Source organism: Chlorocebus sabaeus, chromosome 1, assembly GCF_047675955.1.
Source record: "Chlorocebus sabaeus isolate Y175 chromosome 1, mChlSab1.0.hap1, whole genome shotgun sequence".
NCBI classification, from domain to species: domain Eukaryota; kingdom Metazoa; phylum Chordata; class Mammalia; order Primates; family Cercopithecidae; genus Chlorocebus; species Chlorocebus sabaeus.
Window position 1 is genome coordinate 19373627 of NC_132904.1, and position 14817 is coordinate 19388443.

A 14817-nucleotide genomic window follows, 5' to 3' on the forward strand; every position below is an offset into this window, starting at 1 on the left:
TAGCACTTTGGGAGACCGAGGCGGGCGGGTCACCTCAGGTCAGGAGTTCAAGACCAGCCTGGCCAACATGATGAAACCCCATCTCAATTAAAAAAAAAAAAAAAACCAGCTAGGCATGGTGGCATACACTTGTAATCCCAGCTACTCGGGAGGTTGGAGCAGGAGAATCACTTGAACCCAGGAGGCAGAGGTTGCAGTGAGCCGAGATCGTGCCTTTCCAGCCCGGGCAACAAGAGCGAAACTCAGTCTTGAAAATAAATAAATAAATAAATGCATACATACATAAAATAATAAATGCATGTCAAAGCTGTTCTCTTCTATCTCCACAGCAACCACCCTAGTCTAAGCCACCATTGTTTCTCTTGTGGCCACACTGTAACTTCTTGACTGGTCACCCTACTTGTGCCCTCACCACCCTTGCCTTTGGTGTCTATTCATTCTCCTCACAAGGGCCAGAGAGATCTTTGTAAATTATAAATCAAATCAGGGCACTCCCAGTGGCTGCCCATGGCACTGGGAATAAATCTAAACCCCTTGCTGTGGTGCTCAATTTGTTACTCCCGGCCTGAGCCCAGGCCTCTAACCCCTCTTTCCACTCTTCCCCATGGTGAGTGGAATCAAAAGGAAACAGCATTTTGAAGGAATGCCAGAAAGCTGTCAAATTTATCTCTACCTCCTTTCCTATTTCTGGGATTTGTCCTCCTCTGTGAGGCTGGGCCCCAGCGGAAACAGCCAATTAGCTTCCTCAAGTCTGCTCCTGCTACCCTGAACTTCTCTCTGGTCCTTGACCACCTTCAACTCTTTTCCTCCTGCAGGACCTGTGCACAAGCTGTGACCTCTGCCTGGAATGCCCTTTCTTCACTCTTCCTATGGCTGGCTCCCTCCCACCATTTGGGCCTGAGGTTAAATGTTAAGCTCAGAGAGGCCTGTGAATATTCCATCTGGAGAAGGTTCCCCCAGATCATCTACATTTTGCCTTTTTGTTTTATTCCTTCACTGTCCTTATCACACATGCATTTATTTGATTGTTTGTTTTTAGTGTCTTGTCCACTGCTTCTCCCTTAGTGCTTGGGCATAGTTAGCACTCAATGAAGAGACTGTTGTTTGTTGATGTGCACAGTAACAGTAGCTCGCTATAGTCCTGTACTATGCTGTGCACTCTACATGCTTCATTCACAATCATTATGTGTGGCAGGATGGGCAAAGGATTATCCCCATACCTCAGGTAGGAAAAGTGAGGCCCAGAAAGGTTAGGGGACTTGCCTGAGGCCATGTAGCTTCTAAGAAGTGGAACCCAGGTCTCCTGACCCCTGATCAGGTGCTCTTCAAAAGCAGAAGTGAAAGGGCGACGCAGGAGAGGCATGTGGTCAGCTGGCTCAGGCTATCCCTGGGCTTCATTTGCATGAGAATTGGGGTCTATGGCACTGTGTGGATCCAAACCCATCTACCTACACTGTGTGTCTTTGTATGTGTGTGTGGAGTCCTGCACAGTGGGTGAGGGCTGTTCAATTGTGTCCTAAGAGTTGGGCCCTCTCTAAACTATTTTAACTCATGAATTTGTTTACATTTGAGAAGCCAGAAGTCATGCATCCTTTTGTCTGCATTTAAGCATTTTTGGTGAAAAGTTGAAATTTAGATCTTTCTCTCTTTTTTTATTTTTAATTTTTTTTAGAGGCAGGGTCTGTTCTGTCACCCAGGCTGGGGTGTAGTGGTGCAATGAACTGTAGCCTCCACCTCCTGGGCTCAAGTGATCCTCCTGTTTCAGCCTCCCTAGTAGCTGGGACTACAGGCAGACGCCACCATGACCAGCTAATTTTTAAAGTTTTTGTAGCAGCAGAGTCTTGCTTTGTTGCCCAGGCTGGTGTTGAACTCCTGGGCTCAAGCGATCCTCCTGTCTGGGCCTCCCAAAGTGCTGGGATTACAGGCATGAGCGGCCACGCCCAGTTTAGATTTCTCTCAAAAAAGTGCAAATAGCATTAAGAAAATAGTCCCAATTTTCTGAATGTACAAAGGGTGCAGAAATGATCATGTCCACTCTGTTTTAGGGACCTGGCAATGGCGTAGCAATCAATCCGATCATGTCCAGATTGACCACTGCATTCAAGGTCTTCACCCCACATCCCACCCTGCCTTTCTGGTTTCCTCTCCAGTTCCAACCCCTAAACCTCTCACCGCTCCCACTTGTGCTCTTTCCTGAGCTTAACCTTCTCCCTGCTCTTCCTCTAAATCTCCTCTTTGAGGCCTCTGCTCACTCAGTTAGCCTGTTCCAATATCCTGGCCCTTGTCAGGACCTGGCTGACTCCCCAGACTTGGTCTGTCCACCTTCTGCTTGCTCATGGCAATATATTCAGATCTCCAACGTGGCTTCTGTTATGGGGCTGGCATACATGTTTACGTGCGAGCCGCTGGAAGCAGATTATATTAATATAAGCAGATATATTAATATAATCCGGGTCTTCATATTAATATAACTGCTATAGTGTGGATGTTTATCACCAAACCTCATGTTGAAATTTGATCTCAATGTTGGAGGTGAGGGCCTAATGGGAGGGTCACAGGGGCAGATGCCACATGAATAATCTATATTATTCATGAATCAATAATATATCAATTATTATATAATTAATGATACTATAGACATTATATATTAATATATCAATAATCATATAATCATTAACAATATATTAATTATATTAATACATTAACTATTATGTATTAATATCACTAATATACTATTTTATTACTAATACATTAACCATACAATATTAATATTAACAATATTAATTATTAAATATTATTAATATAGATTAATAATCACTTGTCAAATTTTTTTTTTTTTGAGATGGAGTCTCACTCTGTCACCCGGTTTGGAGTGCAGTGGCGCGATCTTGGCTCACTGCAAGCTCCACCTCCTGGGTTCATGCCATTCTTCTGCCTCAGCCTTCTGAGCAGCTGGGACCACAGGCGCCCGACACCACGCCCAGCTAATTTTTTGTATATTTTAGTAGAGACGGGGTTTCACTGTGGTAGCCAGGATGATCTCGATCTCCTGACCTCATGATCCGCCTGCCTCGGCCTCCCAAAGTGCTGGGATTACAGGTGTGAGCCACCGTGCCCGACTTGTTAATATTCTTAATATAAATTTATTATTAAGATTATAATATAGATTAATTCTTAAGATTATAATATAGATTAATTATTCTTATCTATAGTAATATCCTCCCTGAGTGGGTGGTGAGTTCTTACTTTGTTAGCCTCATGAGAACTAGTTGTTAAAAAGAGCCTGGCAGCCAGTGTGGTAGCTCACGCCTGAAATCTCAGCACTTTGGGAGGCTGAGGTAGGAGGATCGCTGGAGACCAGGAGTTCAAAGCCAGCTCGGGAAACATACAAAGACCCTGTCTTTACCAAAAATAAAAACAAAAAAATCCACCCGGAGCACAGTGTGCACGTCTGTAGTCCTAGCTACTTGGAGGCTGAAGTGGGAGGATTGCTGATTGTGCCACTGCACTCCAGCCTGGGCGACACAGTGAGACCCTGCCTTTAAAAAAAAAAAGAGCCAGGGCATCTCCTCCTTCCTCTGTCTTGCTTCCCCACCTCAACATGGGATCCCTGCACAGCTGGCTCTTCCAGAGTGAAAGCAGCCTGAGGCCCTTCACCAGATGCCCAACCTTGAACTTTTCCCAACATCAGAATCATCAGTCAAATAAGCTGTTTTTTTTTTTTGGAGATGGAGTCTCACTTTGTCACCCAGGCTGGAGTGCAATGGCGCGATCTCGGCTCACTGCAACCTCCACCTCCCAGGTTTAAGTGATTCTCCTACCTCACCCTCCTGAGTAGCTGGGACTACAGGTGTGTGCCACCACGCCTGGCTGATTTTTGTATTTTTCTTAGAGACAGGGTTTCACTATGTTGGCTGGGCTGGTCTCGAATTCCTAACCTCGTGATCCTTCTGCCTTGGCCTCCCAAAGTGCTGGGATTAGAGGCTAGAGTCACCAGGCCCGACCAATAAGTCTTTTTTAATTTATAAATTACCCAGCCACAGATATTCACTTATAGCAACACTAAGTGGACGAAGACAACCTACCACAGTGCCTGGCATATAACAAGTGCTCAGAAAAGTGCTGGGTAGGCTGGGTACGTCGGCTCATGCTGTAATCCCCGCACTTTGGGAGGCCGAGGTGGGTGGATCACCTGAGGTCAGGAGTTTGAGACCAGCCTGGTCCACATGGCAAAACCCCGTTTCTACTAAAAATACAAAAAATTAGCCAGGTGTGTTGGTGGGCACCTGTAATCCCAGCTACTTGGGAGAGTGAGGCAGGAGACTCTCTTGAACCCAGGAGATGGAGGTTGCAGTCAGCCAAGACCGTGCCATTGCCCAGCCTGGGTGACACAGCAAGACTGTTTAACAACAACAACAAAAAAGTGCTGGGTATTGGACTCAGAATGCTGGGGTAGAGTCAGGTACCAAGCTCTGAAGGCACAGACCTCTGAATCCTCCTCCTGCCTCTTTCTTCCTGGGGCCCTCTCTGAGCCTCAGTGTCCTCATCTGTAAAAAAAAAAAAAAAAAAAGAGATCAGTGACAGCTCCCACCTCAGGGGCCACGGGGAGTTGTGAGGATGAACTTCACAACTTCACAAGGGTGGATGTACAACACTCAGCACAGCCTATGGCCCTCAACAAGCACCCAGTAAATGACAATGACAACTAATAGGAAACTTGAAGTCTGGTCACCTACCTTCCAGGAAGGAGCCTGGTATCCTTAGAAAGAACCAGCTCCTACAAAGGCTGCCTGCTAGTGGGTGGGCTTGGTGAAGGCAGGGATGAGCCCCCCTTCCTGACAGATCCCCAGCTCCCCACCACCCCAGGGCCCTGTTCACAAACCTCCAGCCCTGCTCCCTCTGACAGGTCCCCGGCTCCCCTCCATCCCCTGACCCTGTTCATAAATGCTCTCCAGCCCTGCTGCCTCTTCCCTCAGGCCACACACACAGGATCTTCCTGATTCTTTATTGAATCACAAACAACTCAGGGCGTCAGGCCGCAGCAGCTGCATTAGAACCCACCTGGGATTGTGAGGGGACTGGAGAGGGATGGGGGAGAAGATCCACTCTCCCCAGCTTTTCTTTTTTTTTTTTTTTTTTTTTTGAGATGGAGTCTCGCTGTGTCGCCCAGGCTGGAGTGCAGTGGCGCGATCTCGGCTCACTGCAAGCTCCGCCTCCTGGGTTTACGCCATTCTCCCGCCTCAGCCTCCGAGTAGCTGGGATTACAGGCGCCCGCCACCATGCCCGGCTAGTTTTTTTTTTTTTTGTATTTTTAGTAGAGACGGGGTTTCACCATGTTAGCCAGGATGGTCTCGATCTCCTGACCTCGTGATCCACCCGCCTCAGCCTCCCAAAGTGCTGGGATTACAGGCGTGAGCCACCGCGCCCGGCCCCCAGCTTTTCACTATAGGGACTAAAAACCTCAGAAATCACCCTAAGAGAAAGGACGTACCAAATGCCCACCAGAAGGGCCGGGGAGTGAAAGCCATCCCGAGGGCAGGAGGGTGTGGTGAAGGGTGCTATGGTCCCAACATCTGTGTGTATCCCTCCCTCCCCCTGCAAATTCGCGCTGGGATTCTCACCCCCAACGGTGACGGTATTAGGAGGTGGGGCCTTCGGAGCTGATTGGGTCACGGGGGCGGAGCCCTCATGAACTGGGTTAGAGTCCTTATAAAAGAGGCAGGAGGGAGCTTGCTTGTTTGTGCTTCTACCATTGAGGATACAGCGAGAAGGCACCATCTATGGAATGGGAAACAGCCCTCAGCGGAGTCCGAATCTGCTGGCCCCTTGATCTTGGACGTCCCAGGCCCCAGGACTGTGAGCAGTAAGCTTCTGTTGTTTGTAAGCCACCTGGCCTACGGCATCTTGATATAGGAGCTCGCTGGACTAAGTGGGGCCAAGCAGGCCCTGTCAGCCGCAACCTCAGGGAAGAATGTAAAGGCTGGTGTCTTACCGTCACAAGGCAAGCGGCTCAGAACAAGCTATAACACCTCCCTTGCAGAGATCGGGGGGCGCCAGACACAGCTGGGGTGGAAAGCTGTTAGTCTGGACCCTTGCTCCATCAGCCCCACCTGGGGAGGAAGGCTGTGGGGGAGGCAGAACTGGGAGAAGAGAGAAGCAGCTCCCTGGCTCTGATTTCAGAAGGCTGTTACCTGAGCCAGGTGCTGGGAGACCAGAGGAGCAGGTGCCACTCAGGGCCAGAGGAGCCACGCAGGACAATGTGGTGTTAGGGACTGGGGAGGATGTTAATGACCCTGCTTAACCTCTAAGAGAAGCATGGTTCCCTCGTGTTCGAAAGCTGGACGTACAGGGTGCAGATGGTGGGCACTTTCTCACAATCCACCCCATTCCCGGGCCACTGCCCAGCAGCCCCTGGGGATCTGCTGGTCTCAGAGGGAACTCGATCATTTCCTCCCTGGGTCCAGCCCACACGTTCCTCCGAAGGAAGGCTGGTTTGTGGGCCCAGGGTGAGGCTGCCTGCCCACCGCAGATGGAAGGTTTCCCCACCCTCTCCAGGTGGCTGTGGTGGGGCTAGCTCCCCTGAGTACAGTGAAGCCTTCGTGGCTTTGCCGTTGCTGTCCCTTCAAGGTTGTTGCTTGTCCCTGTTCTCAGAGTGATGTGGAGGCAGACAGGCCCTGGAGGTGGAAGGAAGGGGTTCAGCTCTCACTAGGGTACTCCCTCGGGAAGGACAAAAACTCAGAAATACGAGAGGGTAGAGACAGATTTGGCAACTTTCTGGTATTACTTATAAACACTGGTTCCTTCAACTTTCTGATACTACTTGTAAACACTGGTTCCTTCTCAACCACCGTATTTTGATTGGGTCTGTAAGTAGTGCCCAGTCCATACCACAGCACCCTTCTGGGGTCTAGGAGACCGCCTTCACTGCTGTACGGGCTCCGGGGCCAGGCCATCCAGGGTGCCTGTGGCGCTCACACCCCCATGGCACTCTTCTCGCCCTCTTTGGGGCTGGGCTCCTCTGGAATCTTCTTCATCTCCCAGCCTCTGACCCAGGTGTAGGCAGAGGAGCCGCCCAGCACCATCATGTTGCTCGTCCACCAGAGGAAGCTCTTGGCCTCCTCGTAGTACAGCACGGCCAGCACCGTCTGGGCACAGGCCTTGGCCGTGCCCGACACATTGTGGGTCAGGGGACTGGTGAACTTGATCTGCAGTCCTGTCACATAGCCGATGGCGAAGCCAAACAGGCCGCCCAGCGTCATCATCCCCCAGAAGTGGGCACTGCCCAGCTGGGCAAAGTCACGCAGGGCCTGAAGCTCCCCGAGCAGCATGAGCAGGGGCAGGAAGAGGACGCAGGCGTTGACGTTGTTGTAGAAGGTCAGGCGCCAGATGCTGCCATCTACCGCTGGGAGCACCTTCTTGGTGTAGATGGCGTTGAGCGAGACACAGAGGCTGGCCAGCACGCCAAAGACAGTGCCCGGCCACGACAGGGTGCCTTCTGCCTCCTCCTGGTCCACACCAAGCCAGAAGCCCCCTGCAGTGGGGAGAGGAGGAGTGGGGGAAGGGTGGGGAAGAGGGATGAGGATGAGGAGGAAGAAGGACAGAGGATCAGACACCAAAGTTCACAGACTGAGTACTGCGGCCCTCCCCACTCCTCCCTAGGCCTCCCTCCAATAAGCACAGCCAGAGTCTCTACTGCAGGCAAGGCACTCTACATGGACTATGGGAGCGGCCCAGGGCAAGAAAACCTCCTCTGGCAGCTTATCTGCTAGCAGAGGAGAAAGACATGAAAACAAATCGCTTCCCAGTTACTTCTTTAATTACAATTTTAAGAATTGTAATGAGGTCCATAAAGCAGTACAAGGTGCTGTGAGAGTCCGTAAGTGGGCGACTGAGCTGGCCTGCGGCATCTGAAAATAACATTTGAACTGAGTTCTAAAAGATGAGTGCCACTTAGTGGTTAATGCGATTTAAGGTGACCCTGGGTAAATGACTTTCAGTGTCTAAGTCTTGGCTGCTTCTTGCATGGAATGGGAGCCTATGATGTCATCATGGGGAGCATTAAGTTAGAATCTCTTGTGTCATTTGGGGCAGTGACTCTGAGACTCTCATCTTGTGTCACCTCCTGCTCAAAGAGCTTCCATGGCTCCCCACTTCTGCCATCGGGACTATACTCCTTGGCATGGCAGGTGGGGGTCCCTGAACCTTTGCCAGCCCTTCCTCTGTCCTGTGGTTGCCCTGGCCTCTCTGCTCGTCTCCCTGCTTCTCACCCTGGGCCTCAATGTCCTTGTTCATGTCCTGTGCCAGAAACACCCTCCTTCTTTTTAGGGGATTCTACACATCTGTCAAGGTCAAAGTTGGCCTCTCTGGGGGAATCTTTTCCTGATAGCCCCAGAACCTGGACTTTTACTGCCTCGCTTTCCTTCAAAGCCCCTTGCCTGCTCTGGGCTGCTGGGCCCCTGCCCATGGTGACAGCCTGGTCTTTTCAGCCAGATCCCATGCTCCTAGAAGGCAGGGGCTGAACGATGCACGTTATACTTCCTGCCACAGCATCTGGCAACATGGGGCAGTGGGGAAAGCTTTGGGGACAGATTTAGCTTCCAATCAGGCTCTGCGACTTAGAAGCTGAGTGGCCCGGGAGAAGTTACTTAACCTCTCTGAGCTCTCTGGGTCACCTCCCTGTCCACTCCAGTCAATCTACTCTCCACCTTGCAACCGGAATGATCATCCTGAAGTCTAGATCAGCCCAGGCCGTGCCCTGGCATGAAGCCCCTCTGTGGCTCTCCGCTGCCTTCGGGAGAAATTCGACTCACTCACCATAGCTCTCAGGACCTGCACCACGTGGAGTCAGCCTGACTGGGCAGCCTCGTGTCTGGTGAGTCTCCCTGTGGTCCAGCCATGAAGAAGTGCACATGCTCTTCCTTCTGTCTAGAAAGTTCTGTCCCTACTTCTTCCTCTAAATCCAGTTTCTAAACTTCCTCCAGAAGGCCTGCTTAGACTGCCCTGTCCCTGGGTCCCCTCCCTCGCCCAGAGCTCCCACAGCCCCTTTTATGCATGCCCCATCACAGCCCTTACCATGCTAGTATAACTGTCACCACCATGCCCTCCAGGAGTGTAGGAGCTGAGGTTACCTTTTCCAAACTTGTATCCCCAAAGCCTGGCACGGTGCCTGGCATGTGTTTAGCCACCAATTACTAGTTGTGGAATGAATGAATGAAAGTTGTTATGGAGGTGGTTGTATTAAAGGAGACAGGATATCTCCTACATTATAGGCACTCAACATGCAGCACTTTTCTCTTTTTCTCTTTATTTTTTGAGACAGAGTCTCGCTCTGTTACCCAGGCTAGAGTACAGTGGTATGATCTTGGTTCACTGCAACCTCTGCCTCCTGGGTTCAAGTGATTCTCCTGCCTCAGCCTCTTGAGTAGATGGGATTACAGGGATGTGCCACCATGCCTGGCTAATTTTTGTATTTTTAGTAGAGAGGGGGTTTCACCATGTTGGCCAGGCTGGTCTCGAACTCCTGACCTCAGGTGATCCACCCACCTCGGCCTCCCCAAGTGCTGGGATTACAGGCATGAGCCACCATGCCCAGCCCAACCACAGAGCCTGACCCTCCTCTTTCTTGACATAACCTTTGCACAAGAGGTACCCATAGACCTGCTGGGAGCAGGGTGAGGGGGGCAGAGAACTGCACCACCTACTCACCTGCTTGGCTAGAGCACCCACAGCCCTCCTGGTGGTTACCTTCTGAGTCCAGAAGCAACTGCAACCTCAATGTTCTAGAGTGACTCTCACCCAGAAGGAACTTTTTTTTTTTTTTTTTTTTTTTTAGAGACTGAGTCTCGCTCTGTTGCCCAGGCTGGAGTGCAGTGGCGCGCTCTTGGCTCAATGCAACTTCTGCCTCCCGGGTTCAAGCAATTATCCTGCCTCGGCCTCCCGAGTAGCTGGGATTATAGGCACATGCCATCATGCCTGGCTAATTTTTGTATTTTTAGTAGAGAGGGGGTTTCAACATGTTGGCCAGGCTGGTCTCGAACTCCTGACCTCAGGTGATCTACCTGCCTCGGCCTCCCAAAGTGCTGGGATTACAGGCATGAGCCACTGTGCCCGGCCCAGAAGGAGCTTTGAAAGGTATTTTGTGACATGGGGGGCTAGGAGGGGAGGCCTAGAACAGTTGCCTGAGACTCGTCTTCCCCCACAAGGAGGAAGAAAGGGGAAACACTGCAGATAGGAGGCCAGGACCTGGGTCAGCAGAGAGCACCCACCTCTCCGGCCCCTGTCCCAGTCAGGCAGGCCGGTGAAGGTACCATTCTCAGAACCTCACCGTTGGTTACTTGGATGACCTTTGGGATTTGGGCCCAGTTACCCTAGTGTCTTCACCTTCCTGCAAGCAAATTCTCCAACTAGGAGCCTCCACCCCTGAGTCCATTCCTGGCAGGGTCAGCAGGAATGAAGTAGAGAGCCCTGGGGCATCTGAGGAGCACAGAGAGGAGGGGAGGTGCACCTGTTCCCCTGAGGGGGAAGTGGAAGCAGGTCAGGAGAGTTCTGGCAGGGAGGAGTCTTGCAGCTTCCCCACTCTAACCATGACCTTCTCCCCTCTCCCCTCTTGGACCTAGACCCAACAGCCCTAGATCCAGCAGTTGCCCAACAAGCGGAAACATTTTCTAGGACAGGTGGCATGGATGGGTCCCTTCCCCCACCAACTGGTGCATCTCGCCTGGGACTCTGAGCCACCAGCAAAGAATGTGGGCCAAATAAGATAAACTTTATAGCACCAGGAAAAACCTGCATAGGTTCAAATGAGGATTCCATTCCTAGATGACGCAGCCCTGGGAAGACTCGGAGCGAATGGGATGCTGGAGGCTCTCTAACCCACCGTGGGGCCCAGAAAAATATGGGCCCATCTAACCTGTGCTGTCCCATACCATAGCCCTCAGCCACATGTGGCTACTGAGCCCTTGAAATGTGGCTAGAAAATCAGATTGTAACACCTGCAAATGAGGAAATGAATGTTTAACATTTCACTTAATTTTAACTTAAATAAGTGGCCAATGGCTACTGTATTGAATACTGCAGTTCTAACCTCCAAGAAGAGCAGAGGGGATAGAAGCATTGCCTGGGAGTCTGGCCAATCTGGGTTTGCATCCCAGCCTGGCTGCTTGGTAGCTGTGTGGCCGTGGGCAAGTAACGTAACATCTCTGAGCCTCAGTTTCCTTGTTTGTATAGAGATGACCACTGGTAGTGATGCCACAACCCAGGGGATCTCTGGGAGAACCAAAGAGATGCTATATGTGAAATAATCAGCATAATTGCCCTGTTAATAATTATTATTTTCTAAGGATCAAGTCCGGGAAGACAGCTGAGGCCTCTTAAAGCATATCGCTTGCTACTGTCTCAGGCGCTATCCTGAGCTGGCAGAGAGTGATGGTATATTTCTTAAAAGACGTATTGTCCTCTAGTAAGAGCACTGGATGGGAAATCAGGACACCTGGGCTCTTGAGAAACAATAGAGTACAGTGGTCAGGCATGTGAACTGCGAAGCCAGATGGCTTGAGTTCAGATCCCAGCTCTGCCACTTATTAGCCGGGTGATCTTGGACAAGTTACTTAACTTTTCTGTGCCTTGGTTTTTCCATCTGTAAAATGTGGATTATAATCCCATCTTGTTATGAGGATCAACTGAGTTAATATGGCTAAGATCTATGTGCCTGGCACATTTTAATCACTCAACAAATGTCAGTTGCTTTTGCTGCTGTTGCTATTATTATTATTACTATTGTTCTTGCCCTGGCTGGGCTCCTAACTTGCTGAGTGGCCTTTAGTAAGTTACTTGCTCTCTCTGTGCCCCCAGGCTTTCTCCTATGACTGCTGCACCAAAGGAGCTGGGACAGATGAAGTCCTAGGATGCCTAGAAGGGTTGTTCTTCAGGGTTTCAGTCCCCATGACCACCCTATTCCCCGTGGCCCAGCTGCCACTCACCGATGATGATGCCGCAGGTGAGCAGGGCATACAAGGAGGTGGTCTGCTTAAGCAGCAGGTAGGAGAGCAGCACATTGAAGACGGTGGTGAGCGAGCGGCCCACATTGTAGAAGGCCACACCGACGTACTTGAGGCAGAGGTTATTGAAGGTGATCATGCTGATGAAGACCACTGACAGAGGCAGGACACTGCGGGCCACCCTGAGGTCCAGGCGCAAGCTGGGGAAGTCCACAGCACCAGGGCAGCAGGCGGCCAGAGCGCTGAGGCCCTTGCACAGCAGCGTGGTCACCAGGCACTGGTAGAAGGTGACGAAGATGGGGGTATCCAGCTGCAGGGAGGGGCTGTCCAGCAGGTACTTATTAAGGAACACCATGGAGATGGAGGTGACCCAGTAGAGGGAGACCACCAGCGCAATCTGCAATGCCCGCAGCAGAAAGGGCTTCTCCTCGTTGGCTTCTGCCTCTGTAGAAGGGTCTGAGGCCCCGGTCAGCGCCATGTGCAGGATCCTGGACCGCTTCAGAGGGGCCCTGTTCATGGTAGCACAGGAGCTGGGTCACCCCGCGGCCAGAACTCTGATTCCCTGGAGTCCAGGGCAGTGAGCTCACTTGTGCTCTCTGCAAGCCGCAGCCCTGATTGTCACATGGGGGTTGGCCTAAAGGCCTCCCCAGTGTCCTCATGGATAGAGAAGTTCTGCTTTGGGGTGAGCCCAGTAGTGCCGCTCCACAACCTGCTCCCACCCCAAGGGGGATCCTGAGACAAGACACAGGGCAAGGGGGAGGGATAGGCTAAGGCGGTACGGCCAGGGTAGAGAAGACCTGTGAGGGGAGAAGAGGCTGGGGCCTAACAGGGAGGGGTCGCAGAGAGAAGGGAGGGGAGAGGAATGGCAGGGCGGGGCAGGAGGAGGTACGCGGGGCGAAGGTGCAGGAAAAGGACGCGGGGCAGAGTTGGAAGAGCTGCCGAGAGGGCGGCATGGGCAGCTGTGGGAGGGAGGGGTGGGCAGGGGGAGGGAGGCGTTAAGGGAGCTGCCGCAGGCCGGGCGCAGCTGGAGGGAGGGCTACGGAGGGGTCAGAGGGGCTCGGGACTTGGGGCTGACGGACGCGGGAGGGGGCTGGGCCGGCGCCCACGTCTCGCTGCCTTCCCGGGCTCGGTCGCCGGCTCAGCCCAGGAGGCTCCGGACAGCCGAGGCCTACTCCCCGCGAGGCGGGCCCAGGACTCACTTCCTGGCACGCCCCCACGTGGCCTTAAAGGGCCCACACGCCCCGCCTTGCCCTTAAAGCGACAGCCCCAGAGAGGCGGCGTTCGCCAGTCCCCAGCCCCGCCCCTGCGATCCGCTGCCCGCTGCTGGCGGGGGGACCTCGGCAGCCACAGGTTTTTCTGTGTGCTTGAGCCTCGCCCTGCTTCCTGCAAGGGCTGCATCACCCTCACCTGCCCATCCTCATCTCCGTCTGCCCCGGAGCCTCCGTCCCCCGACTTGGCTTGGCTTGGCTCGGCTCGGCTCGCAGGTCCACCTCCCGGAACCCCGACCCAGGACCCGGGCGGCGCTCCATCAGCCTGGACTCCTCCACCTCCAGAGCCCCGCGTTGCAGCTCCACGTCCCTCTGCCAACCCGACTCATTCTTCCACAACGATGTTGTGGTCCCCTCCTTTCCCCCTCATTTTCACCGCCCCCAGGCCCTCTCCCAAGCCGGAGACTCCCGGCAGCGCTCCCAGAGGCCGGAGGCCACGCCGCCTCTCTCGGACTTCAGTCTGTCATCCCTGTGCTCCTATCGAGGTTCTCTGGGCGGCCCGGATCCAAGATTCCAAGGGCTCAAGGCAGCATCTCTTACCCCTTCCAGAAAATACTGTTTCCCCGCCCGGTCCAGCCGCACCAGCTCCCGCGCCCCTGCCTCTGTCCCCCGGCCGCGAAGGCGACCTGGCGCTCACCTCCTCCGGTGCACTGGGCGCCCGCCCCGCCACCCTGCGCCGCACCTGCAGCGCCGCACCCTGGGCCGCGCCCGCGGGGTCGACTTCCTGCTTTCCGCCCCGGGCCAGGGCACCGTGCCAGCCTCGCCGGCCTGTTAGCGGCATGGGGCCTGGGGGTGCCGGCGGAGAGGCGGCGATTCCGACGGTCGTGGGCGCAGGCCCCCTCCTCTTTCTAAGGCCTCTCCTGTCCCTGGTACCCCCGCCCGCCCGGGACCCCGGCTTCAGTTACCGCAGCTGGCACGTCCCGGGACCTGGCTTTATCCCTGGCCCGCCGCGCTCCCAGCTTGCACTTCCAGAAGTGCTTGAGGGGACCGCCCGGATTCTTCCAGCCGGCAGTGAGGGGAGAGTCCCCCGCCCCTTCCAGGGCCGGGGCCCGGGAAATCTAGCCTGTGGTCTGCCACTCACCAGGCAGCCGGGGGAACGCGGAGGACCGACTTCTCTGGTTCGCGCTCTAGCACCTGCGTGGGGCGGCCACTTCCTCACACGGCCTGAGTTATCTTCATGGTAAAACTAAGGGGCTAGGCTTGACCTGTGGGTCCCAACCTTCTTGCCCAGAACTCTAGGTGGTATGGTCGAACATAGATGTTTGTAATATTTTAGGCACCATTTAATTAGTGCCATTTAATGAACGGGTAAGATGATGTCATGGCTGGGATTTGTTTGAAAATACTCAGAATACTCACCAAAAATATTTTTTATTTTTATTTATTTATTCTTTTTGAGACGGCGTCTCGCTCTGTCGCCCAGGCTGGAGTGCAGTGGTGCTATTTCAGCTCACTGCAACCTCCGTCTCCCGGGTTCAAGCGATTCTCCTGCCTTAGCCTCCCGAATAGCTGGAATTATAGGCGTCCATCACCATGCCAGGTTATTTTTTTGT

General features: G+C 53.1%; 1 protein-coding gene across 4 annotated transcripts; it reads right to left on the reverse strand.

The window, feature by feature from the left end:
- Window positions 1–5273: 5273 nt before the first annotated feature.
- SLC35C1 (solute carrier family 35 member C1) lies at window positions 5274–14278 on the reverse strand. Of its 4 annotated transcripts, none has more exons than XM_008000563.3 (3): window positions 14170–14278; window positions 11979–12505; window positions 5274–7531 (listed from the first exon to the last, which is right to left on the reverse strand). In XM_008000563.3, the coding sequence occupies exons 2-3, from the start codon at window positions 12472–12474 to the stop codon at window positions 6972–6974; spliced, it is 1056 nt and encodes a 351-aa protein (XP_007998754.1). In that variant the 5' UTR covers window positions 12475–12505; window positions 14170–14278; the 3' UTR covers window positions 5274–6971. The 4 variants fall into 4 exon arrangements, with proteins under 4 accessions (XP_007998754.1, XP_007998744.1, XP_007998762.1 ...); XM_008000553.3 differs by lacking the exon at window positions 14170–14278 and adding an exon at window positions 13902–14107; XM_008000571.3 differs by lacking the exon at window positions 14170–14278 and adding an exon at window positions 13805–13887.
- Window positions 14279–14817: the final 539 nt, after the last annotated feature.